Source organism: Hyaena hyaena, unplaced genomic scaffold (assembly GCF_003009895.1).
Source record: "Hyaena hyaena isolate Hyena2069 unplaced genomic scaffold, ASM300989v1 scaffold_807, whole genome shotgun sequence".
Lineage (NCBI taxonomy): Eukaryota > Metazoa > Chordata > Mammalia > Carnivora > Hyaenidae > Hyaena > Hyaena hyaena.
Window position 1 is genome coordinate 90,931 of NW_024081441.1, and position 26,725 is coordinate 117,655.

The 26,725-nt window shown below is 35.7% G+C and overlaps 1 protein-coding gene across 1 annotated transcript in view; it reads right to left on the reverse strand.

Annotated features, from left to right (window-relative positions):
- The window catches only part of LOC120221761 (doublecortin domain-containing protein 1-like), a 73,906-nt gene extending 48,281 nt beyond the window's left edge, over positions 1–25,625 (reverse strand). Inside the window, exons 1-4 of the mRNA XM_039219321.1 lie at positions 25,571–25,625; positions 24,447–24,539; positions 16,919–17,089; positions 471–572 (exon numbers count right to left, since the gene is read on the reverse strand). Of these exons, the coding sequence (XP_039075252.1) occupies positions 471–572; positions 16,919–17,089; positions 24,447–24,539; positions 25,571–25,585 (381 nt within the window). The 5' untranslated portion in view covers positions 25,586–25,625. The remainder of the gene's footprint in view (positions 1–470; positions 573–16,918; positions 17,090–24,446; positions 24,540–25,570) is intronic.
- Between the last annotated feature and the right edge of the window lie 1,100 nt (positions 25,626–26,725).

Sequence of the window (26,725 nt, forward strand, 5' to 3'; positions counted from 1 at the left end):
CTTCATATTGGTTCTGTCTGAGAAACATCCCAATTGTCTGAAAAATAAGCAAAGGTAAGAGTGCCTAAGATAAACCATCTAGACGTGCTCACAACGACCCATAGGAGAAGACTAACTATATGTTAGTTAAATAGGGCCTAGGGCTTGCAAATACCTCAACCCAGAACATACCCTCCACTGAATATCATGTCACTTCTTTTCAAAGTGTAAACAAGAGGGCAATCTCAGAGTCCAGTGTAGACAAATTTCCAATTACAGGCATAATGAAGGTTAAGATGCTGTTAAGTATGAGACCAAGAGTTAATGCTGTTCTAAAGTTGAGAGCCTACGAAATTCAAAGTCAAGCTTGAGACTATCAGTCTTTACAGAGCAGCAAATGATTAATCTTCCCCAAAACAATGTAATTGTCTAAATTAACTACAAGTAGCTTGAGGGATATATAGTCATAAACAGCCAGTCCGTAAACTCACGTTTTCCATCATATCACCAGTCTGAGTTGGGCTATTGGACTCCAGGTCTTTTTTGCTGATACAAATAGAGATCTCTCCAGTGTCTTTACCATTTTCAAATATCTGAAAAATAAGCACATTCAAAATTAAAAATAAATACATGCACATACACATTCGTGCATATGTTCATACATACATATATAAAGGTAAGCCATCCTGGCTTTGCACGGTATGGTGTCGACTGACAGTCATGAATATGGGAACTGTGCAAGGCAAGGACTGCCTCTATGAACATGTGCAGGTAACTGGCAACGAAAATCAACAGGACTAGAACAGTATAAGAAAGTCCCTTGCTGCTCCTTTCAATTTCAGTGTCTTTAACCTGACTGGCATTCCCTACCATTTTAAAATAGAAGGAAACGTGGACATTAAAGGAGAAATCTGACTGACTGCGCTGGATGCTTAAATGGAACAAGCACCAAAGAAAGTCAGTCAGCAACAAAATAACTACTCTACTTAATTCTTTTGAAAAACATAAAGCCACAAGTTACATGAGGGATCTATGATTTATATTTAAAATACATAAGTGTTCATGGGGTGCCTGGCAGGCTCAGTCAGCAGAGCATGTGACACATGATCTTGGGGTTGGGAGTTCAAGCCCCATGTTGGGTGTAGAGATTACTTAAAAATAAAATCTTTAAAAACATAAAAGTAATGAAATATATTAGTGTTCAGCTCATCTTCTGACTTACTAAAAGGAAATTCAACCTGACAGATTTATTGCATAACAGTACGATGAAAGCCATCCATTTTAAGTGCACACATGCAACAAGTTGTTGAGAACAGAGATCAAATTCTTAGCATTGCATTATGCAACACTTACTGGGGGGGAAAAGCCAGCAAATGTTCTGGTAGAAGGGGAGATCCACCAGAATGAACACCATCCTCTGACCATGTTAAGGACCCACATGGGATGTGCCAATCCATTAACCAGGCTCTTAAGAATAGAAGCAGGCCAAGGGAGGCCTGATGAATAATTTAAATTCTTACTTATTTTATTTTTTCTCAAAATTTCAATTCTTCCCTTTCTGATACACCTATCACATCCGAGTAGTCATTTTATCTCTAGTGCTATTTCCAGAGAAGATAATTTAGGAAAATACCTTATTTAAAAAGAAAGAAAACCTTTTGTTTTCCTTTTGAGACAGTTTTGAGAGTTATTTAATTTGTCCTAGCCTGGTTTGGGAAATAATGTGAACCAATAGCTTCCTTAGGCTTTAGCAAAAAAAAAAAATTTTTTTTAAAAAGAGTAATAATGTTCAAGAATCGTGGTTTCTTTTCTACTCAGTACTTTTCATTGTGCTGACAGTCCAATGGAGATAATGCAGCCGTCAGCCTTGGTACATTGAAATCCCACACCCTATAGCATTTTTTGATCACAGGGATTTTTTAAAACTTCTTTTCTTTTACATACACAATTCTGAACAAGAAATCTCTCTACTTTTGCAAGGAACTTTGTAAACTCAACAGCTGCCTACAAACCTACAGGAAATAATGTGGGTGGAGAATCTTACTCTTCCAAAAATCTCTTCAGGGCTCTAACCTGGAACAGAGATTTTAAACAATAGCGACATTTAGCAAAGATAGTCTCGGTTCTGGGTGTCATGCATTCTGCAAGGTTAGTGTTGACAAAAGTTCAGTTTGGGGGACTTACTGACATTCCTTTGTCAAGACTTGCTAGACTTGAAATCAGAGTGCAGAAAATTATGCTCTAGAAAACAGTTAACTGCCAAACTGAGAAAGCAAATAGGAGTTGGCCAACAGTAAGACTTCCTTAGCTCACTGCTTTCTTTACTACCAGTAAGAAGTCTGTTCTTCTAGGTCCAGAAGTATAAAAAATATAAAAAATAAGAAAATAAAGGCTCTAGTCTCCAAAATCTCTATAAAGACATTTAAAAAAAAGATCTCTTAGGGTTTAAGTAAAAGTTTAGATGTTTAAATGAAAGTAGCCTTTTACACCAATTTATAAACACTAAAAAGCCCACACATAGCCCTCCATTAGTCAGTTGTGTAATGTATTGTTCTCTGCATTTTTACAAAAACCAAAAATTCCCCAAGCTGAAGTGTTATGAGATTCTGCTTTTCCTAAGGCCCACCTCTCATTTTTAAGGTCTTTATTACTATGCCCATTTTTTTCTAAAATCCAATTATTACATTTTTTTCTTCCTTTGCATGAGAAGTATTTTTACTTCTATTGTCCAATGTTTAAACAAAGATAGCTTTCTAAGAAGAGTTTCTGTGATTGACTAGATATAGAAAAATTTTTTAAATAAGAAAAATCTACTTTTATTTTCCTGCTGCCTGATCCATGGCTTAAGAAACACCGACAGCTGGATTGGCTTCCCAGTGGCTCTCTGCATGGCCTCACCTCTTGACAGCTCTAAAATTAAATTCCTACCCTTGGAGTGGGATGATGGAAAAAGCTAGCTGAGGTGAGTTTTGGGCCCTAAAGAGAAAGATAATAGAACCTTTAAAAGGAAAAAAAGTGATCCATATCCTCTTGAAAGGCATAGTAGCTAACGACTACTGAAGAAAATACCTATGAATAAGAATTTACCTCTGTGACTAGTTACAACAAGTAAAAAGTTTTAAGGAGTGTTTTCCATGAACTAGTCTTTTTACTTTCCTTCATGTTCATATTAACTTTTGTTAAGCAGGATTAAATTAGATTAACACCAATGTTTTCCTTTTTTAAAGTTTATTTATTTATTTTGAGAGAGAGAGTGTGTGTGCATGCAGTGTACGGGTTGGGTAGGGGCAGAGGGAGGGAAAGAGAAAATCTTAAGCAGGCCCCATGCTCAGGACAGAACCCATGTGGGGCTGGATCCCATGACCCTGGGATCATTACCTGAGCTGAAATCAAGAGTTGGTCAATCAACCAACTGAGCCACCCAGGTGTCCCACACCAATGTTTTATTGTAATATTGTTGATCAATTTATTCACTCAACAAATATTTACTGAGTACCTAACATGTGCCAAGCACTGCTCATGTGCTTAAGATATACCAGTGAGCTAAGATTTCTGCTTTTAAGGAATAGAACAAGTAAGTAAATCACAAAGGATGATCACGGTACATTCAGGTCCTGTAAATGCTAATTGTTCATTCTTTCTGTTAAGGAAGGCCCACCAAATTGTATAAATTTGGTGGACCTTCAATACAATTTGTGGGGCTTTTAACAAAAAGAATGCAAAATTACAAATGTAAAACTAGATAAAAGATATTCACTTAAAATGAGAGAAAAACAATCACAACAATTTACACACACTAAAAAGCTCACACACAGTAAAAACCACTGCAAAATATTTCCACTAATTAATTTTCCAATACACATATTTTGGCTGAATTGATCATCTCTTCATATTGTCACCTGGTAAAATTTTCTATAAGGCAAATAGAGAGATGATTCTTCCCTCTAGTATGGTTATTCAAAAAATGTATTCTTTGATTAGAAAAATCTCTCAGCTTCACAACTTTGTTGGTCATTTCATAAATATGTTTAGGGTTGATGTCGAATTCTGAAAGACCTTGATCAGACTTCTTTAAAATATGAACTATAAAATATGGAAGAATTTCCTACAAAGAGTTGGCTTTATTATTTTCACACCATGTTTCTCCTCCACCACCCGTACACTTTTGACGTCAAGCACTCTAGTCCATAGTCAGAAAGCAATACACTCTATGGTCAGCAGTAGTAGCCATCTTCCTGGGAGCTCTTTCCATATCAGAATGGCTAGTGCTAACTTAACCATACAGGAAGTGACTGCAAAACACTAATTACATTCCACTACACTTAAACGAAATGTATCCCCACTCAGTTTCTCCCAGCCAGACCTCAAAAATGCCTGTTGCCACTTCAACACTACTTGTAAAGGGGAACTCTTGACAGAGAGGAAGTTGGAATAGAAACAGACAATGGTCTCAACCAATTACAATTAAAATATATTTGCAAATTTTAACAGAAACATGTGGCCATATGCACTCATTGCTAGTGTTTCTTCCAGGGTTGTTGGGTTTTTTTTAGTTTTTAATTTTAATTAATTTTAATTTTTTTTACCGTTTATTTATTTTTGAGACAGAGAGAGACAGAGCACAAGCAGGGGAGGGGCAGAGAAAGAGGGATACACAGAATCTGAAACAGGCTCCAGGCTCTGAGCTGTCAGCACAGAACCCGATGCAGAGCTTGAACCCACGAACTGCGAGATCATGACCTGAGCCGAAGTCGGATGCTTAACTGACTGAGCCACTCAGGGGCCCTCTTCCAGGGTATTCAAAGGGGCCTACACAGAGGAGGAACCCTGAAGCTTAAGTTTCATTATAATTTTATGGTGAATGCACCTCTGAGAGTGCTTCTAATAAAGGGAAGGGGACATAAAGTCTGGGATTTGGGAGGGCAAATGGTGTAGTGAACACTATATGAAGCAGGTGACCAGAACAAGCCTTCAAGAGAGGAAAGATTTGGGTCAAGGCTTGACGGAGAGAGAGTTAACCAAGCAGATAGGCTGGGAGAAGAGCACTGCAGGCAAAGGGAACTGCTTGAGCAAAGAAACTATGGCAGGGATGTGTCCAATATGTTCTGGGAACTGCAAGAAGACTGGTGTTATTGGAGCAGAGTGATAAGAGAGTGAGAGTAAGTAACAAGAAGTAGAGGGTTAAGGGATTGGCAGAAACTCTTTGGAAGGTTTGGAACAGAGCAAAAACAAGATCTAACTTAAAAGGATCATTGAGGCTGCTGGGAGGAGAGTAGACTAAGGAGAGCAAATAGTAATCTGAAGGGTGGATGGATGATGGTGGTTCAAACCAGAATAGTAACAATGGACATGGTAAGAAATGGTCCATTTCTCTTGTTCATTCCTGAGTAATTTTACTTGCTCATTTTTGTATTAGCAGGGTTGCGAAAGAAAATTTGTTGTTAGGCTAATATTCCTGAATATGATGCCTGTGTCTACGGACATTAACCAAACTAAATGTAACTGTTCATATGTATTGTTTGTGAAGGCATAAAAATACCAATGAAGTAGTAAAAGAATTTTATTTACTGTGAAGATTTCATAGAGACAGTGACTTTAAAAATCTTCAACTTTATGGGGAATGATGACCTGAATGAATTTTGATCTAATGTGGTTCTTTGATAGGTTTGCTTAGCATCATTATTTTTTCCAGCATCATCTATCATATCTATTTAAGGACTTGTATAAGGCCTAGTTCAGTGCCATTATCCAGCCTTTAATACTATAAGTCTGGTTAAGAGCTAGCTGTGGGGGGAACAGCAGGTTCCCAAACTCTCCATAACTGCTGGGCAGACCACCCAGGAGGCTCTTCTGTGCGTGAGTAGAAGGCCAAACACCTAAGCTTCAAAATACCTCAGGATACAATGCTGTCAAGAGGCAATAATAAGAAAATGACACTGCAGTGTGTTGCCAAAAGTTGGGAGGCTGTACAGTAACAGGATTTATTCTTAGAGGTCCAGTGAAGAAAAGGAATATAAAACAGCCACGCAAAAGTACTTGGCATATTTCAGTGGATATAATTACATATGTTGAAACAAGCTTAACTTACCCATTGGCTTAAGTTGTGATCTCCAGGATGCAGATCTGAGACCAAGATTTACTCATAGGAAGTTGACTGGGGAGCCTCTGGGAAGCAACACTGGTGAGAGAGTGAGGAAAGCAGGAGCTGGCAGGTGAAGGCGAGTGTGATGCAGTTGCAACAGAGGCCTCTGGTGGGAGCCCTAGAGCTGGAATGGCCGGCCCTGCAGATTCGTCCAGAATTGAGGCAAGGGAGCCATGCCTTTGCTCTGTGCATGAACCTGAGGTTGGCTGCATGTTGCTCTCAGGATGAGGGCCTAGTATTGGGAGAAGCAGCTCCTTTACACAGAGGGAAACTGCCCAATAAGGATATAGCTGTGGCATCTGAAGGGTGGATATCTCAGTCCCGAAGAGGGGACTCTGGCGGTGTGACACGGCACCCATTCATTACACACACGCATGGCAATCCGGAGTGCTTGGTACACAGTCACACAGAAATCACTCAGTATTCAAAGCAACTGCCCATTTCACAGGGAAGTCTCGCAAAGGTTAGATGACTTGGGCGGGGCAATTCCACTCATAAGGGGTAAGGAGATCTTTAGAAATCAAGTCCTATAGTGTTTTTAATTATAAATACCAAAGTTCACTCTTATATCTAGGTATTAGGAAGTATAATAATATGAAACTTAGTATGAAAAAGTTTAAGGGCACAGAAAAGTATTTTATAGTAAAGGTTTTTTTTACCCTAAGTCAAAGAAAATGAAAATGAAAATTAAATATTTGTCTTATGTAAGAAGCTAATTAGTCATGAAAAAAATCTTAATCCAATCAGAATTAAAAGTCACCTTTGGAGCTAGAAAATCAACTCAAACTGAATTAACATTATATGTACATTAAATCAAATAAATGTACTGTTATGTTCCATTTTTATAGACTTACCAGATAATTTTTAGGACATTTGCATTTTCTATATTTTCTCAAATGTATATTATAAATCAAACAGTAAACATGTCTATTCAGATATTCAGATAAACTGATAATCACAAAGCAAATATTAAAATTATGGGATTCCGGCAATGAAAGCTTAATAATGATTTAGTATATTTATACTACATATAATAAAAAGTGTTTTAATGCCTAACAGATGTCTTTAACTGGTATTTCACAGGTGATGAGCCAATATGTTTAGTCCTAGGAAATGAATATGTACTTAAGTGAAAATAAATTATATAATTGCTAAACTTTATCAATCTCAATGGTATCTAGACCAAAAATCAAATAACATATTTAATCCCAGAAAAGAGATACGTAAGAAAAGAATTCATTTTAAAAGAGATGTTTTAGGGGCACCTAGGTGGTTCAGTCAGCTAAGCCTCTAACTTTGGTTCAGGTCACCATCCTGTGGTTCATGAGTTCGAGTCCTGTGTCTGGCTCTGTGCTGACAGCTGGGAGCCTGGAGGCTGCTTTGGATTCTGTCTCCCTCTCTCTCTGCCTGTCCCTCCCCTGCTGGTGTGCTCTCTCTCTCTCTCTCTTTCAAATAAACAAACATTAAAAAGAGAGAGAGAGACATTTTAAATTTCCTCTATAAGTTTTAGCAGAGCCCACCATTTGGAAAGTGTAAATCAGGTACCTGCCTATGGAGTAAGATTTTAGGTGAAGGCTAAAAGATACTAACCCCAAAAATATCTCTCTCACCAGCTTGTCAATACTTGAAATTCCAGTTAGAGACTTTTTCCTTTGTCATAACTAAAATACCTCAAAGGAAATGATATTCAGCCGTATAGGTTGTTGATCCTTTGAAGCTGTGATTTTCAGTCTCTGCTCTTTGGAATCCCTCAGCAAACTTGGGGTGGGGCTGGCGAATAGAGGACAACAGTGGGGGTCTGTGGTCCCAAGTGGGAGATCAAACCTAATGAGTGAGTCTGTGGAGGCAGCACCATCTGGTTTCAAATGGAGTGAATCCTACTTTCGTTTACATAGTAGACTCCAAAATAGAATTTTCATCTAAGAAAAATATTTTTTAAAAATCATCTTAGAATGTAAGAAAGTGCAGTAATATTGATAATATTCATTATTATTCACGTGATAATATTCACTGTGAGTTGGACTAACATAGATGTCAGTGGGTAATCCAAGGGATGGGAGCATACGTAGGGAGAGAATCTCAATGACTTGAGCATCTCAAATACTCTGTGAAAAAGCTAATTGAGAGGTAAAAAAGTACTTTTTTCAAAAGAATAAATCTTGAAAAAAGGTGGTAAGTGAGAGCATGGGGTACCTGACCATCTGAATTGGGGGTTGGGAGGTAGGGGTGAAAGAATTGCCAACAGGCTGAGGGTGGAGAACCTGCAAAATGGCCCTCAGAGTCTTGACAGTTAAGCTGGGAGTGGGCCCACATTCCCTCTTTTAATGCATTTAAAGTCACATTTCATCATGAGGTGTGTGGTTGGCTCGGTTGAACAGCCAGCTTAGGCTCAGGTCATGATCTCTCAGTTTGTGAGTTCGAGTCCCACAATGGGTTTGCTACTATCACTGTAGAACCTGCTTTACATCTTCTGTTCCCCTCTCTCTGCCCCTCCCCCCTTTGCACTTTCTCAAAAATAAACATTTAAAACATTTTTTAAATAAAGTCACATTTCATTGTTTTGTTACAATATTTTTTCAAAGAGCTTCTCTCCCATTCCATTTTTCTGTGTCTATTAAAGAAAGTAAAATTTTCAAAACAAGGCGATGGGTCTTATAAAAAGATTTTCTTTGTATCCAATTACAATTCTCACTAAGTTCAAGATAAGAAAATGTTCAAAATTATCTAGATGACAGCGGCAAGACAAATTTGTTTGCCTGTCATGTCCCAAGCTAAGGAATTTCAATAAGCCCTTTATACATGAGGATGTTTCAAGAAGAAATGAAATAAGGATTTCACTTTGTCTAAATTAATTTAGTGCTTAAAATTATATTTAATTGAGATTAAAATATCAGGTATGTAAGTCCTGTCAGTAGTTGGGTATAATATGATATATGCCAGAGTTTAGTAAATAAAAGTTTTTGAAAGTTCCTGGGCTCAACATATTCCTTTTCCAAGAAAATAAGGACTTTTTAAATGAGAAAAACAGCCACACCCCCCAAATTCTATTTTATTGGTGGGAAATGAATACTTTAATATTAAAAATAAGCTAAATCATCAGACATACCCAAATTCTCAGTCTCAGAGATCATATTCTCATCTTTATATAGAGTATATGTTTTTAATGCTACTCAGTTTCTTTTTTTTAATATATTAACTATGCCTGTAAATTTAATTTTCCCCTTAATGTTAATAAGTACCCTGGGTAACTAAACCTATACAAAAGTTTACCATATTTGGCAGTACATTTTTAACTTAATAAATAATCCATTTTTTATCATAAAACATTATTGGAAAAGTAAGTAGAATCTTAAGTAGGTGTAAATGTATCACTTCATTTGCACTTACTAGAAAATCTGTATTCATTTCTATGTTCAAATGATGAATTGACACTTGATAATATTCATGGTGAGTTGGGCTAAAATAGATGTCAGTGGGTATTCCAGGGGATGGAAGCATATGTAGGAAGAGAATCTCAATGACTTGAGCATCTCAAATACTCTGTGAAAAAGCTAATTGAGAGGTAAAAACAAATTAACTGCTATGGAGAAGGACAATCTCCCCAAGAGAGAGAGCGTGCCTACAGCAGTAAGGTTCAGTGGTTGCATTTAGTCCGGGTAACTGCTGGGACAGTAATCCAGCTCTGGCCTGTGGACTTTCCCTGCTGACTGCCCACCTGGCAATTCTCTGGGCACCTTCAAGGCTGTCAGGACTGTGCAAGGAAAGCTGGTCTCATTACAACCAGCTCTGCATGGGAGCTGATGCCCCAACCAATTGCTCTTCCCTGATTTTGAGACAGATGCAGTTTTTCTCTTCAGTGGTTTAGGAAGATACAATCTTCCTGCACACAGATTTACACCTGGCTGCAGATGTCTGTTAGGAAATAGGCTGAGGTGAATACACTGGCATTCCGCCCCGCCAACAGTTGAAAGATGAAAGAGAGAGAGAAAAAGAGAGAAAGGGAAGGGAAAGAAAAGAAAGGGCAGGGAGGGAAGGGGAGGCAAGAGATGAGGATCGGAAGGGAAGGGAGAATGGAAAGGAGGGTTCCTGAGAGGTTTCAGTGCCTACTGCTAATAGTTAGTTATCCCATGAAATGTTGGAAGGCCTTCATAGAATCTCAAGTTTCTTGCCTTTAAAAGGAGCAGTCCAACAGTTGCCTACTATGATAAAATCCACACATTAATTATCGCCATCACATTTTGCACAACATTTAACGAATGTTCTTAAAATCATAACAATAACCTTGAATATCCTAATTTTGCCACTCTATCCACAATTCCTTTGAAAATGAATGTCATCTTAGCATGTTTTAGTATTTGTACTTAATGCATATCCTAAATTTGTTTTTCTATTGTTTACTTTAAATACTGTAGGAGAAATAACAGCAGTTCAGGGATTGCAAATAAATATATAGGAAAACTGGGTTAAACAGAAAGACAAAATGAAAGGATGTACAATGGAAATAAGAACATGATACACATGCAGTGATGAGACTATTCAAAAAAAAAATCTTGCCACTCTTTTATGGATAACCTCAGTTATCTCCTTCTATTCATTCATTTCATAGATTCCTAAATATTTAAATAAACTTTCTATTAATACATATGGTTAGAAAACTTTATCTTTTAAAAAATGACCACCAAATACAAGGTAAATCTCAAATGGATTTATATTGCTCTTGTGCCACTGGTAGAGCAAATTCCAAATTCAAATATCTAAATCCAAATTCAGATATACAAAGCATAGGAAAAGCTAGGAGGTATCACAGATAAAAGTTAGCATGTTATCTATTATCAAATTATCCCATTTTCCAGATACAAACAAGCTTATGAACTAGAATGATGAAGCTGTAATAAAAAAGTTGAGAAAACCTACACATTAGTCTCATTGTCTTCAAAGGGTATCATATTGCTCTCTTCTATGAAAATAACCATGGGTATGGGTCACGAGCGTGTTTCAGGCGTCTCTGCATCTTCCCATTGTACCTAGCACAATGTCTTGCAGACAGAGTATGTATTTGCACTATTCATTTAAAATCATTTTTCTTTCTGTCACCAGTAGAATACAAAGTGTTAGATGCATATCATACTACCCAGAAGATGAACTAGGTGCTGTACAAAGATATTCTTTTAAAAGTAAATCTCCGGGGGTGTATGGGTGGCTCAGTCAGTTAAGCAACTGACTCTTTATTTGGCTCAGGTCATGATATCACAGATGGTGAGATCCAGCCCCATGTCAGGCTCTGCGCTGACAGCATGGAGCCTGCTTAAGATTCTCTCTCTCTCTCTTTCTGCCCCTCCCTTGTTCACGCGCCCTCTCTCCTCAAAATAAATAAATTAACTTTTTTAAAAATTGAAAAAATAAATCTCTGAATCATCCCTTTACCAAAGCTTAAATTTCTTTATGCTATAAGAGAATACTATAACCAAACAATACACAAATAGAAAGGCTAAAAATCCCCAAATCATAGCCACTTGAATCTTTTTGTTTTGTTTTGTTTTGGTTACTAAATTCCACCATACTTCCCTTGCTCACAACCAGAGTGGATTAGTGTAAGGTTAATGAAGATTTAAGTTACAGAACCCTTACTTGCTTCAGCCCATGAGCAACTAGAAGTTGCTGGGAGCTACGGAGTGTTATCAGTGAGGAAGGGAAGCCAACAACTCCCTAGCAATTAAGCGGTATTTCTATGTAAGTATTTCTGAGAAGCTGCCTAAAAAAGTTCTCAGAAGAAAGAATTTCCAATCCACCATTAGTTCATCATGATGGGCTTTCTTATTCCAAATAAATATCCACTTTAAGACCTCATTTTAAAGAAGTTTCTCTCCCTCACCTTGTATAAGCTCTAGACCTCACAGAAATTCAATCTGCCTCTACTGGCCGCAAATGAAAGACAACCCACAGAGCATTATTGACCAATTGTGTGTGAAAAGCACTAATTCTAGTGAAAAGACTTCCCTGTACCCATCATCCACTCATCCCCCAGTGCTGTCTCCCACCCACTCACACATCCCACACTCTTGCTCATCAATTCTCTGTCACAATCACACAACTTCCTTCTAGTTTTTCCACCCACGATTCCTTAAAGCTTTGCGAATACCATTTCCTATCAACCCTTTCTTTCCTTTTACCCCAGGAAAACACTAATATTTCTGACAGCATCTCCATGGGGACGAAGAAGAGGAGGAGTTGTAAGAAAGAACAAGACTGGAAAAGCAGAAGTCACTGAGCCATGGCTACAGCAGATGTTCTCAAAGTGGCTGGGGGTGGTGGCACTGACAGAGGATATAAGGTAAGTGAAGGTTTGGAATAGTAAAAAATTGCTCCAAAAACCTGAAGGACTTCATAAATTATGGTGCACATTCAGTGTGACTATTAAAGCTAAAAACAATAAGAAATTTCATCAACCTAAAAGGTGCCATTATGTGAAAGCAAGAGACTCTACTAGAATACGAAAAATGTGCCCTGTTTTATGACTACATAGGGCAAATGAGTGCAAATGGAAATGATATGCAAAAGTGAGAATGGTCATATAACACATAATGTGATTATGGGTAATGTAACTTTTTCTTAAAACTCTCCTTAATGCTGTTATGTTATTTTCCTTTTTTTTTTTTTTAAACAAGAACTTTCCCATACCATTGATGGACATCCAGTTTAGGTTGTTCTCTGTCTTTTGCCTTAGCTTTAAGTGTCCATTTAAAATCAGTACTATTATGCCATGTAATTGCAAAAATGGGACTGAGGCAATATGGAATACAGAAAGAGTGTGTCCTTTTGTGAGGTGACCTGCTAGTATTAAGACCTTAGCCTAAAGCTGCTATTTGTAAATTATCAGTGAAAGATATGACGAGGATGAGAGCCTCAGTGAAGAGGTGAAGACAATCATATACAATATGAGAAAGCACCCCAGGGGATTTTGAATCATACCTGGCCTTCAGACATTTGTTGAGAGCCACTGCTCTAGAAGATGATGACAACTGCAATCAATTATTTTGGTTCTTAAAGCTGAGCCATGGACGTGCGCATGTGTTTGCGTGTATGTATACACACGTATATGTGTATAAACATAGATGTATAATATATATAAATATTCAACAGAGTGATATAGTTCATCAAGAGAGAAAATTAGAAAGATGATCATCCCAGTTCATTGTATTAATCAGGTACTTTTCTATGATCAAAATGGATAGAAAAGGGGGATTATTTCTTATTTTTGTATTCTTTTTTTACTAGAACCATACCTTTAATTTATAAATAGAAAACATATACATTTATGGCTATATCATCTAACAATCTGTGTAGGTCATGCCATAAGGTAAGATAAAGTTATTCATAACCAGAAAAAATATGGTCTTGGCCACAGTAAGTCAGAGGTATCTGGGTTAGAGAATGTGCTCCAGGAAAGGGCAGTTCATCCACACCCCAAGGAAAATGAGAGTTCACCCAGGCAACTGACATGAACTGATTCTGGAATTAACTAAGGATGGTATGTTGTGGCCTTTGTTCAATATCTCTTCAGCTGGAATTAGCAAGTTCTCCTTACCTAAGAGGAAGTACAGAAAAATGCCTCAATTCTAAGATTTGCAATTCTGACTGTTTGGGATATACTTTGCTAATCCATTTTTGCCTCTCCTTTCTGGCTGTTTCAGACATAAGAACTAGTTTAGAAAACCACAGATCTCAGTTTCTTTCCCATTAGTCCAAACACCTACTCCCAACAATCCCAAGTTACTACAAGCCATCACTGAAGAGATGCACAGTAGCAGATCATTACGTAGTGTTTCTACTACACAAACTTGACAGCATAAACAACTTCAAGGAGAATAGGTACTAGTGAAATATAATAAAATAATTTGGAAGTGAAGACTATATTACTTTTAATGTTTTTTTAATGTTTATTCAATTTTGGGAGACCGAGAGAGACAGAGTGTGAGGAGGAGAGGGGCAGAGAGAGAGGGAGACACAGAATCCAAAGCAGGCAACAGGCTCTGAGCTGTCAGCATAGAGTCCAACGTGGGGCTTGAATTCATGGACTGTGAGATCATGACCTGAGCCAAAGTCAAAGGCTTAACTGACTGAGCCACTCAGGCGCCCCTATTACCTTTCCTTTTAGTGTGCCCTATTTAAGAGTAAGTTTATATCATTAAAAAAAATTTTTTTTAAGTTTATTTATTTTTGAGAGAGAAACAGAGAGAGCAGGTTGGGGACGGGGGGAGAGAGAGAGAGAGAGGGGGGAAATCCCAAGCAGGCTCCGCACTCTCAGCACAGAGCCTGATGGGGGGCTCAAACTCACAAACCATGAGATCATGACCTGAGCCAAAACCAAGAGTTGGACACCTAACCAACTGAGCCATCCAGGCACCCCAGTTTATGTAATTTTTAATCATGGCTATATTTAACTACTGAGTCACAAAATTTCTGAAAGTTCAACAATCAGCATCTCAAACCAATAGAAGGAAGATTCAGCTTACCAAACCAATTAAATCAAATCTTCTGGAGATGGGGGCATTGATTTTTTTTAAAGGTCCCTAATGATTCTAATATGACAGCTAAGATTGAAAGACCAGTGGTCTGTGCTAAATAAACCCTGAGGATATGGCTGATGTCCAGGTTTCTTGGAATATGGGGAAAGGAATTTATTCCTTGAGAGAAATTGGATGTTCCAAAGGTGAAAGCTGGAGAGAAAGGAGAGAAGCTGAATACTCCATGGGAAAAGAATGATAGAGACGGAGAACATCTTAGAGAAGGGAGAGAGAACTCAGATAAGACTAGGGTGACCAACCATCCTGTTTTGACTAGACCTGAGAAGTTTCCTGGATGTGAAGTTCTCAGTGCTACAACCAGGAAAGCCATGGCTATATGAGAGGTGGCACTGGATTTTTCATTTTAATTCATTTTTACTAATTTAAATTTAAATAGCTACATGTGGCTAATGGGTACTGTATTGGACAGCACAGTGACCAAACACCTAACATAAACACAAGAAGATGGCTTTCTTGCATATATACATTTCCTCTTCTGTTTACTAATATGGAAAGAATTTTAAAGCATATTAAAAGAGAAATATATGAGAGTAGTAGCTCAGATCCTGAAGTTAAATATTTGCTATCAAGCCCATGTGCTAATGTGAATAACTATCACTAATGTGATAAAAATTATTCATAAATAAGGGCACCTGGGTGGCTAGTCAGTTAAGTGTCCTACTCTTGACCTTGGCTCAGGTCGTGATCTCGTGGTTCATGAGATCGAGCCCTGCACCTGGTTCAGCACTGTAAGAGCAGAGTCTGCTTGGGATTCTCTCTCTGTCTCTGTCTCTGTCTCTGTCTCTCTCTTTCCCTTTCTCTCTCTGTCTCTGTCTCTCTCTCCCTCTCAAAATAAATAAACTTTAAAAAATTATTCAGAAATATGGAACAAATCTGTGAGGATAAAAAAAACTGTCATTTTTTTTCCAGGACATATGATAGTTGCTGATACAAATGACAGGGAATAAATGTTAAGGCAACCACACTCCCTCACCTAGCTCCTCTCTTAATCAATAGGAAGTACTTTGCAAAAATGTTGCAATAGACCTGTAACCACATCAGAAATCTGGAAAAGAACAATGCTACTGGACTATGGGAATCCTGACCTTGATGTCTTGAACAGCACTTCCTAAACCTTTAGCTGACAAGTACAGAGTACAGAAAATAAATTATGTTTATTGTGGAATTACATTTCCCCAAAGGTCAATTTTTGCATGGTAATATTCTCATTCCAAATGCAAACATATAAATGTCATTTTAAAAAGTTATAGAAAATAAAATGTTCATAATTACAATATAAAGTTTATATTTGTAGAATAAAACTGAATATTAAGAAAGAAGAATTATAGAGACAAAGACTGATCAAAATATAATTACTTTGAATGTTATCACATTCAAATATAAATATAAACAAAAGAAAATGATGAGTTGTAATGGTTCATTACTTAGATGGAAAAGGCCATCTGTTGAGTAATTCAATTTTTTTCTCTTGAAATGTGGGATATGAAATTATAGAACATTAACTTGGCAGACTTAACATGGACACTTGATTATGATAAAGACAAGTATTTAAAGTCCTTAAGCTTTCAGTACCTAATCCACTTTAGCAAAGTATGAGTTATTCTATTTCTCTTCGAAAGATGCAATAGCAAAAGGTAGCACAGGACACTTAGCCATCTTGTCCTGACAAATAACCAATTCACCTTTTTTTCCCAGTATATTCTTAAGTATTGATTTTAACAAGTGAACTCAGACATGTGTCACACTTATCCAATACAGATCCTTTTCCTTGGAAATGTAGTTTGAACATCAATCAGTCACCTGGCCTTTCACCTCTAATTCCTATTGCCACTATCTGTCAATTATTAAAGCCTTGACTATTTCTCTAAATAACTTATTTTTTTAACTGAAATACATATTGACTCCTGTTAAAAATATATGTTTATTGGAAAGGTATGCAATGTTCACCTGATTAAATTTCTCCATTAAAATTGCTTTCTGGAGTTGGAAACTACTTAAGGTTATAAATCCACTTTTCAAAGGCCTCTAGGTATTTTCTTTTAAAACATACTTCCTGAATGGTAATATTAGCACTTGCAAGCCAAACTCCAGTTTGAGAAAGACAATATTAAAAGAAATTCAAGCTGAGTGGCATTGTTAGAAGGGTCTTCAAATGGTGCAGAGTGTTTTCGTCTCTAACTGAACCCAGTGAGAGTTACAGAATGACACCCACCTTGAGCTGCAGGCCTCCTGGGATAAGAGTGTTTGCTGGAAGGCTTTTAATGTGTTGGTAGACATAAGAGGAGAATTGCTCCTGCTCAGCCTGTAATTGGGGGCCAAGTTTAGAGAGATGACCTCTGTTGCTTTTGATAGCTGTCTGCAATTCATCAATCAGCCTGCTAACCTGAAGGGGTTAAATTACAAGAGTTGTTAGCAAGAAGTAATTGTTGATGTCACACCTATTAGATTTTTGAGTACCTAGTTTGATGGGAGGAAAAATGACTTCAAAACAAGAATTTGAGTATAGATCCATCTTCAAGTAAAGAGAACAGAAAAGATATGCATTCCTCCATAGACTAATTTTATTTAAGAGAAAATTTATAACCTTTGCACTTCAGGTAGCCATTTACAATTGCTGAATGAAAAATGTCTCTGGATATTAAAAAGAAACATGCTCCTGACACATTTGCAAAGGACTTCTAAACTGATTAACAAAACAAAATCTTCCTAAGACTTCAATTAATCCAAAATACGCACCAATGACAATATTTAATTTTATATGAACAATGTGTTATGTAGATTTATATTTTCTCTAATAGACTGGATTCTTACACAAACACTAGTTGATATATAGTAGTGACCAAAAGAGAGTAAAAGGTTAAATTCACTTTATCTATGACTCTTTAAAGTGATTAAATTAGACCTACTTAGAACTATGAATGACTCTGAATTCAGAGCATGGTCTTTTTTTTGAAATATTGGGTTAAAAATCATGACTCTTCCCATGTACTAACTGACAGACTGTGAACAGGTAATAAAACCCTCATCTGTAATGAAGAATAATAACAGCTTTGTTAAGAATTAAATGAGATTACAGAATGAACAACACAATGTCTAATTTACAGTAGATGCCTAATACACATTATATTATTATAGTTCTTTTTAAAATCTAGGTGTTTTCTGCACATCAAGTTTTAGTTGTTTTTCTTGGTGTATCCTTCTTATCCCTAATCTACTTCACATAATGCAGATAAAAATTTGAAACTATTTGCTACATAGATTCTCCATCTCACTTCAACATCCATAGTGAAAAATGGGAAATTGTTCTCCAAGAGTCTCCCTCATCCTTTTTCTCTCTTTTTCAACAGAAAATATAGTATTTTCCCCAGTCTGTACTCTAACTCTGATGTTAACATGATTTTTATACCTTCTGCAGAGAATTTCTAAGAAGTCAATGAAAGCAAGTTTGTAGTAACATCCATGTAATTTGAATATTAATTTTTCTATTCTATGTAGTTAGTTCAAGATTATGTATGTTTTTATAAGTGTGTGTATATATTCACACTTCAATTACACTTAACTTTTTCCAAGAACTTTAGAAGCATTGTGTGCATATGAACAAGCTAATTGAAATGATTCCCATTTTTCTTTGGTCTTTTATATCTCTCTTATTTGTCCCTATGTCATCAATCATCTACTTCTTTTGAAAACACCTTCTCCTAAATAAAGAATTGGCAAACTTTTTCTCTAAAAAGGGATAGATAATAAATATTTTCAGGTTTATGGGCCATAATCTCCATCAAAACTATTCGATCCTGCAGTTGTACTTTGAAAGCAGCCACAGACGACATGTAAATAAATAGGCATGACTGTATTCCAATAACACTTTTTTTAAGTTTATGCATTTATTTTGAGAGACAGAGCATGAGTGGGGAAGGAGCAGATAGAGAGGGAGAGAGAGAATCCCAAGCAGGCTCCACTCTCTCAGTGCAGAGACAGACACCAAGCTCAAACTCATGAACCTTGAGATCTTGACCTGAGCTGAAATCAAGAGTCAGACGCTAAACTGACTGAGGCATCTGGGCTCCCCTCCAATAACATTTTATTTAGAAAAAAATAATCAATGGGCTGAATTTGGTCTTACAGCTGTAGTTTGCCAACCCCTCTTCCAAATTCATATATTTGTTCTCCTACCTTCCCCTTCTTATAAGTAATACTCTGGTCCATGCCCTCTTCTCCTCATTCTCTCCTCCTACTTGCATTACCAAAACAAGTGAGTTTTGAATGGTCTACTGAGTGGTCACCCCACCTCAAATTCATCCTGTCAACTCCACCAAATTAATCTACTTTAAATAGCATATTGAACCCTCCAGTTACTTCCCCAGATTCCTCAGCATGGTATTCAAGATTAAAGATCTATTTTCTGGAATGAATCTCTCTGCTTTTCCATAGTATTGTTAACTCTATTATAAAGTTGTAACATTTATAATATAGAAATGATAAGTGATCCAATATTAATCTGTTTCCAGGCTTGTATTCACTATACCACCCTCCAATATTATCCTCAAAAATGATGGATAATATGTATCATACCAAAACTAGAAACCAAAACAGGCCAAATTCCTTGCTTTTATAGTTATCTGACAAAATTTAAATCCAAGAACCAAAGTCCTTAAGTAGAAAGACTTCAGATGCCAATTCTCCAAACCACCAATCCTCTCTGAACCTAACTCTAGCCCCAGCATCATATAATTCAAAAAAACATACTTTGATATAGTCTTTAAAGTATACTAAATATCATTTGTGTATTATGCTACTCAGTAATTTTGCTTTCTTCAGTTTTATTTACTATATTTTACACTATAGAAAACTGCACACACACAAAAAGAAGAATTTCAGGCTTTGAATTGAGAAGATTTTTATACATGACTGGTTTTACTGTCACAATCCATAGCCTTTCACAGATAGAGGATTTCATGTGACATCAGAAATCAACCAACCATACAATTGATGATGTCATTTGCATTCTAAAGGGCTATTGGTTAGAGCCTTAAAACTTTCATTTCTATGAATCCTTTGTTGCTTCAAAAAATGTCTCTATCATTTTTGCTATTTCAGTTGTTCCATGAATATCTGTTAATGCATATATAATTATAACAAATAACACCTTTGTTTTAATAAGTTAAAACTATGAAATAAGATATCCTAGCAAAAATTAATATATATTAAACATGGGAGAAAACATATCAGGAATCCTGCTACTGACATTTTGATAAAATTTCTATCCAATTTTATAAAAACTTTGTTTCTTTACATATTCATAAGATACTTAAAATATATTCAATGTGCTACATTTTGTTTTCAGTTATGATATTACCCTGAAAGATAACCCTAAACATAAAATAACTCATATACCTAAAATTGGATAAGTAATACAATAACCCTGAATTATTTTACATAATATGATTTTTTTTCAAATCACAGATGTTGCTAGAAGGGGAAAAATACTCTTTAAAATTCTTCGTCATGAATCTTTTTTTTCCTGCAAATCCGTTTTTTTTTCTCTCTCTCTACAAAGGCAATGTGAATAGGGGTAAAAGGAGACAAAACTTGACCTTTTGTGATCCCAGCATTAATGGGTCTGTTCATAATTCAATCTATGTGTGTGTGGGAGCATCCATGTGGAAACATAGAGGCCTGAGAGACATAAAGCCTTTCCCTTTAAACATTATCTGACCCTATCAGTCCCATTCACAAAAGAAGGCTTACGTATGCATATGTTGAAATAATGCACCATCTCATTGTGCAGCAGAAAGCCTACACATTCTACTCTTCATTCTCCGTGGAAATGCAGCACGGAAGTGACACTTGTACAGAATTTGGGAGAGTGACAAATGAGCAGAAGGTAGCAAAAAAAATGAGTATTTGATGAGGAAAAGACCAAACTTCTGAAAGAATGCAAATGCACACCTGTCTATAAACATACACGGAGGTTTTTGCTTAAAACCCTACATTAAGTAGTTTGGTCATGTTTTTATGACATATTCATGTAACTCTTGAATTTGTTAAATTCTCGAAATGATGTAGATGATTTAGATTTAGATTTTAGCACAAACTAGTATTCTGTTCCTAATCATTCTAAAATGTATGCATATTGAAGTACATTCTGAACTATACATTCTGTACATTGTACTTTGGCTACTATGAATAATGCTTTGAGGATCTCCTGGTTTTTCTCATGATGAGTTCAGCTCTTTGCCAGATTGCTATTTGCTCCTGAGTCTATCTATGTTAGTAAGGAGGACTCCAGAGAACTTGGCACTAAATTATCACTTGAAATCAGCACAAAGGGCAGCAGCCTCTGTGCAAGGAATGTCATCTTGACATACAATACATGGGAGGTGGTCTCCAAGCTAGGTCAGTGCTTAAACTTAAGGAAAAGAAACTTTCTAATTTATGACATAATTAAGAAGAACCGGAAAGGGGACAGGGAGATGAAAATGGGTATTTTAAATTGCCTAAAATCTATTCTTTCTTTCAGGCCCAAGGACACAGTGTTTCCAGGTTAAAAAGAAATATAACCCAGACTTGATGAACAAAGACTAGAAAAGACATGAGAGCCTATGAGAAAAGTTAAATATCTCTTGATTTAGAAGGATGGGTTGCAGTGTAGCTACTAGAGAACTTCAAGTGTGCACCACCTCTTGTTCATGTCACTTTAAATGCTCCCAACTTTTTAATAGTTTCTAGAACGCTTTTGAAATGGAAAATATCTTGGAAGAAGATATATCTTGTTTCCAGCCAGAGGGCCCTTCTGTGTGCTGCTTTTCAGCCTATTCAAGAGTCTAACATTCTCATACACTCATAGAGGAAGGAGCCATTACAACAGGGATATTTTAAATATTTTAATTCCAGCATAGTTAACATATAGTGTTATATTAGCTACAGGTGTACAATGTAGTAATTCAAGTGTTCCATATATTATTCAGTGCTCATCAAGGGAAGTGTACTCTTATTCCCCTTCACTTAAAATATATTTGTAATGTCTTTACGAGACTATGTTGAGGGCAATAAGAATGTCAACTACGCATTTTTAGGAAACAATAAGAATGTGCCTTATAGGCCTCTAACTACAGGAGCATAATAAACCAAGAGTCCCAGATACTGTGCTTTGAAATCCATCGCCAGGTTGATACCAATGGCTGAGGATACTGAAGTGGGTCTAACTCAGGGAGTCATAGCACTCCTCTGAAGGACAGCTTTAGGTCAAGAATACACCATCAGCTTCACCAAATCTTCCTAAAAGGGCACCACTGTCTAAGATGTTTCCATCCAGTCTTACCTTTCTCTCTCCTTCACTTGTGTTCAAGCCTGCATTTCAGTCTGAGGGTCTCCCAGTCTTACCCAAAGCTTTCCCCATTTTTTCTCATAGGCATTTCTTCTAATACAATACATACATATCTAACCCTATCGTGGTATTTACTTTTCAGAGAACCTGAAATAACTTTTGAACCAACAATAACACATTACACACATATTTCCAATAAATCATTTCCAAAAATTAGTTTAACATATAACATCACCTCAAAGTAATCTTATGATGCATTCATTATTATTATTTCCAGTTTTCATGTGAAAAAACCACATGAAATAAAACAAGATTTTAAGATAAAACTATAAGCAGCAAGAATCTAAATATCAGATTTTATAGTGTTTAGTTTGAATTTTGAAATATGTCTAGAAATACAATCTTTTTATAAAAATAAACAGTGGGCAAAATAAATTTTGAAGTAATTCTCCCTCCCCCAATCTTTTATTTCTCTTCACCATCATGATTTCACATTCTGTATGGGAATTAGGGTCAAAACTTGATGTCACTTACTTTTTCTAAGCAAACACTAGAAATTACACACCATGATTAAAAACTTTCAAAGTTATAACATAGAAATTATTCCCATAGCATACAGAATATATTTAGAGACTCTTACATACATACCCACACACACACTCGCAAAATACACAAAATATATTCCCTTTCCTGCATATTTGATTTTTTAAGCAAACAAAAGGCATTTGAAGCCATAGCTGATCAAACAATCAGGTGATCAAATAAGGTACTGTACAGGAAGAACACTGAAGTATAGAGGTATTAAATAAACATTAAGAAGATAATGAAGAAGAAATAACAAATAGACATAGATACTGTTGGATTTTCCAGAAAAGATAATATTCATTTCCAGTGTTGCTAACAAGGTGGCATTTGAAATGACATATTTAGCATAATGATAATTTTCTTGGGCCACTTCAAGTTTTCAGTTCCACTGAAATTATAGTTTGCATAAAATATGAAAAAACAAACTAATTACAATACTTAAAAGGCAGAAAACATCTATTTGTTCATTCTTTCAGTTTATTTTATACTTAATCTCTAATAATAATTTGTTATTATATTATATTATTGATATAATTTTAATGCTACCAAGTAAACTAGAGATATTTATTTCCATTTCTTAAAGTTTACCATTTCAAAATACATGATAGATTCAGTTTAAATTGCAGTGAAAATGTAATAAAACTCTCCAACTATGATAAAAACATTTCTAAATAGAGAATATTTTAAAACTTATAGTTAAAAATCTAGTCTTTTAACTTGTTAATATTAAGTAGAATGAGTAAGAACCATAACTTAAATCTATACAATTGTTATTTGTTACATCTAGAAACTATTCAAGTTGAATTTATCTTATAAAATATTCTCTACTGAGATTACCAATCTATGCTTACAATATAGTCTTTAAAACTGGACATATATAAATCCCAAATATTAATATAATCTCTAATTCGGAGATTTGAATTCTCTGAGGAAAATTTGATGCATTGTACCTGTTCACTTTTTGTAAAATACATAGCAGGACAGATGCAATCAAAATGATAAAATATTAAAACCCCAAAGCTTGGATAGATCTCTTTGCCAAAATGTCAAAAGAGAATGACATGAAAGTTTAATTTTCAAATATTCACATTACCTTATTCTTTAAGTTGATTATGATTTTATTTACTGACAGTGGTACATGGGAATTAGCAAATTCATGATCTCTCCTCAGAAAGATTAAATGGTTTTACATTCCAGGAAACTACATGAAAATCATTTCCCCCTTTTGTCTAACACCAATTTTGTATTATTATTTCATTTATGGGATATGCTGTCAACTTCACAGCATGAGCTTTGGAGAGAAGAAGGTTTGCTCTAATAGTTCTTCATTATAATATTGCCTACAGAATCTTATGATTAGCTCACTTAAGCTTGACATTTGTAAACTACAGGTTTTCCTCGCTAGGAGATAACATTGTTAGCATTTCTAAAATTCAGAACAATAATTCCCTTCCTAGAAAGTCAGAAAACAAAAATAAGACTTAGTACTTATTCAAAGTTTAATAAAATTTTAATCTTTTCCCTATGTTAGCATGTGTTATAACTTGCAGATTCAATTTTCATGTAATAATTTCCTAATTTGGGAAATATATGTGAAAGTTGTCAGAGGTATTTTCAGAAAATTACAATATTTATTCTTTCAATCATATAATTATTTTTCAAGCTGCCCAGATCAATTAAATGCCTCCAGGTTGACCAATTTTTTCCATTTTGTTGCTATCAGATAACTATAGCTGGCTCACTATCAGACCAAAATAAAATATGTCTTAATTTTAAAATGAGCACTCATTATAGTTTTGTAATATAGCTTAAAAGGTAAGTTTCTTACTTCTTCTTGTGCCTTGTGGTGTTCCTTTGCTGTTATTGAAAGAATTACTTTTTCAGTAATTTTCTTTTTCTGTTCCTCTATAGCCAAATTCAACTAGGAAAAAAAATAAATTGTGTGAAAATAGGCACCTACTGACACCTAACTCCAACATTTATTCAAACAACCAATTTAGCATAATCATGGAAGGTAATTTCAAACTAATTTGGCCCATACTTATATGAAAATGAACTCCATTTAGAGTAACTTGAAAGTTCATTATTATATTTAAAACATTTAACACTGAATCTTTCACTTCCATTTTTATTGCTTTAAGTTTACTAAAATATGATTTGGGAGAAGATCCTTAATTGCAGACATTTGATGAATACTTTTTAAAAAGTATTTCATCAAAATGAGCATAGCATTTTTTTAAATGAGGCTGACCATTTCCTATTAAAATTTTTCATTGCCAATAGCAGATAAATTGGCTGCTAAGAATAAAAATCAGAATAAAAATTCAGGAACATAAACTGAAAGCTAATGTCAATTCAAACACTCTAGAACAGTTCAAAATGATTTACAGTATTCCATGACAAAAATAATGTATCTTAAATACCTGAACAGTTACCTCCAACCTGATCCACTTACAAAGGCAGATAAAGATCTACTATTGCTGCTAACCCATATGTTATGAAAAGGTCAATGTGTCTGTCCTGTATTTCTTTATAAATAATCCCCATTGATACAGAATGCTATTTTCAATGAAAGGAAAAAGCTGAACTCACACAATAATATTCACTCAGCAAACTGGTATTAATAGAAAGAAAGAAACAGCCTAATACTAAACCTTCTGAATTAGAATATTTAACAATTCTCAAGCAATGGACTTGCCATGTTGTATCTCCTTGCTGAGTATTAAGACTAAATAATGACCATGTCTTTGTTTTGTTTTGCTTGTATTAATGTTGTTGCTTTAAATCGTGTTTCTCCGTTGTATGCGTGGCAAATAATGTTTGAGTTAACATGAATCCTTAATCCATACCCTGCCTAAAGACTCACATATTTGAGATTAAATGGGGGTGGGAATCAATAATACAGTTTCCTCAATCTAGTTATGGATATATGATATAAGAATAGTACCAAACCTGTGAACTCTTCATCCACGGATAGGTGATACAGCTCAATATATCCTAAATTCTGGTAGAGGGTAAAAGCACAGGAATCCTTAGGTGATTCTGATGATCACCCTAGATAAGGAGTTGACAAACATTTCTGTAAAGGGCCAGAGACTAAATACTTTAGGCTTGGGTGGTAGGGCATATAGTCTCTGTTGAAATTACTCAATTATGCCCTTATAGCATGAAATAGACAACACATAAGGGAATGAATCTAGCTATGCCTCAATAAAACTTAAAAAACAAACAAACAAGTGGCAGGCTTAATTTGATCAGCATGCAACACTTTCTGATCCCTGTCCTAGATTGAGAACTGCTAAAAACAAGTTTGTTAAAAATAATCATCATGTAATATACAACATGATGACTATAGTTAACAATGCTGAATGGTATGTTTGAGACTTGTTAAAAGAGTAGATCCTAAGAGTTCTCATCCCAAGGAAAAAACACAGTGCTTTTCTTGCGTGTGTGTGTGTGTGTCTGTCTGTGTCTGTGCCTATATGAGATGATGGATGTTAAACTTCTTGTGGTAATCATTTCACAGTATATATGAAAGTCAAGTTATTATGCTGTCTACCTTAAACTTATACAGTGCTCTAAGTCCATTACATCCCAATTAATCTGGAAAAAAAATCATTATGTGGAACTATTCTTAGGATCACTTTCCTCAAAGAATATTTTTTCCTGTACTGAAGTAATATAAAAACCATAATATGAAAAAAAAAAGTCAAATATCCACCTCATGGAAGTCTGTGTGTAAGTGATGGCACAACATAGTTGTGTCAAGTCTCTATGGCTATTTCTTTATGGGGGGATTCTCATCTCAGGGGGAGATGGGTGAAGGAGAGGAACTGGGATATATTCACCAAGCTCATCCATTTTTTTTACAAAATTAATTTCCAAATGCACAAACATTCAGAGCAGATCTTTCTCGCAGAGAAGCAAAACATAACAAAAACAGAGCTACTAAACTCTCTGGTGCCACAGCAGTAAGTCAGATTTTAATGAGGCTTCCCAGGGCCATGACATTTAGAACTACTTCCACATAACTCTTTAAAAGGTGGGGATTCTTTACCTTCAAAAGCACCACAGTTGGAAAAATCACCTCCATTCTAATATTCAACT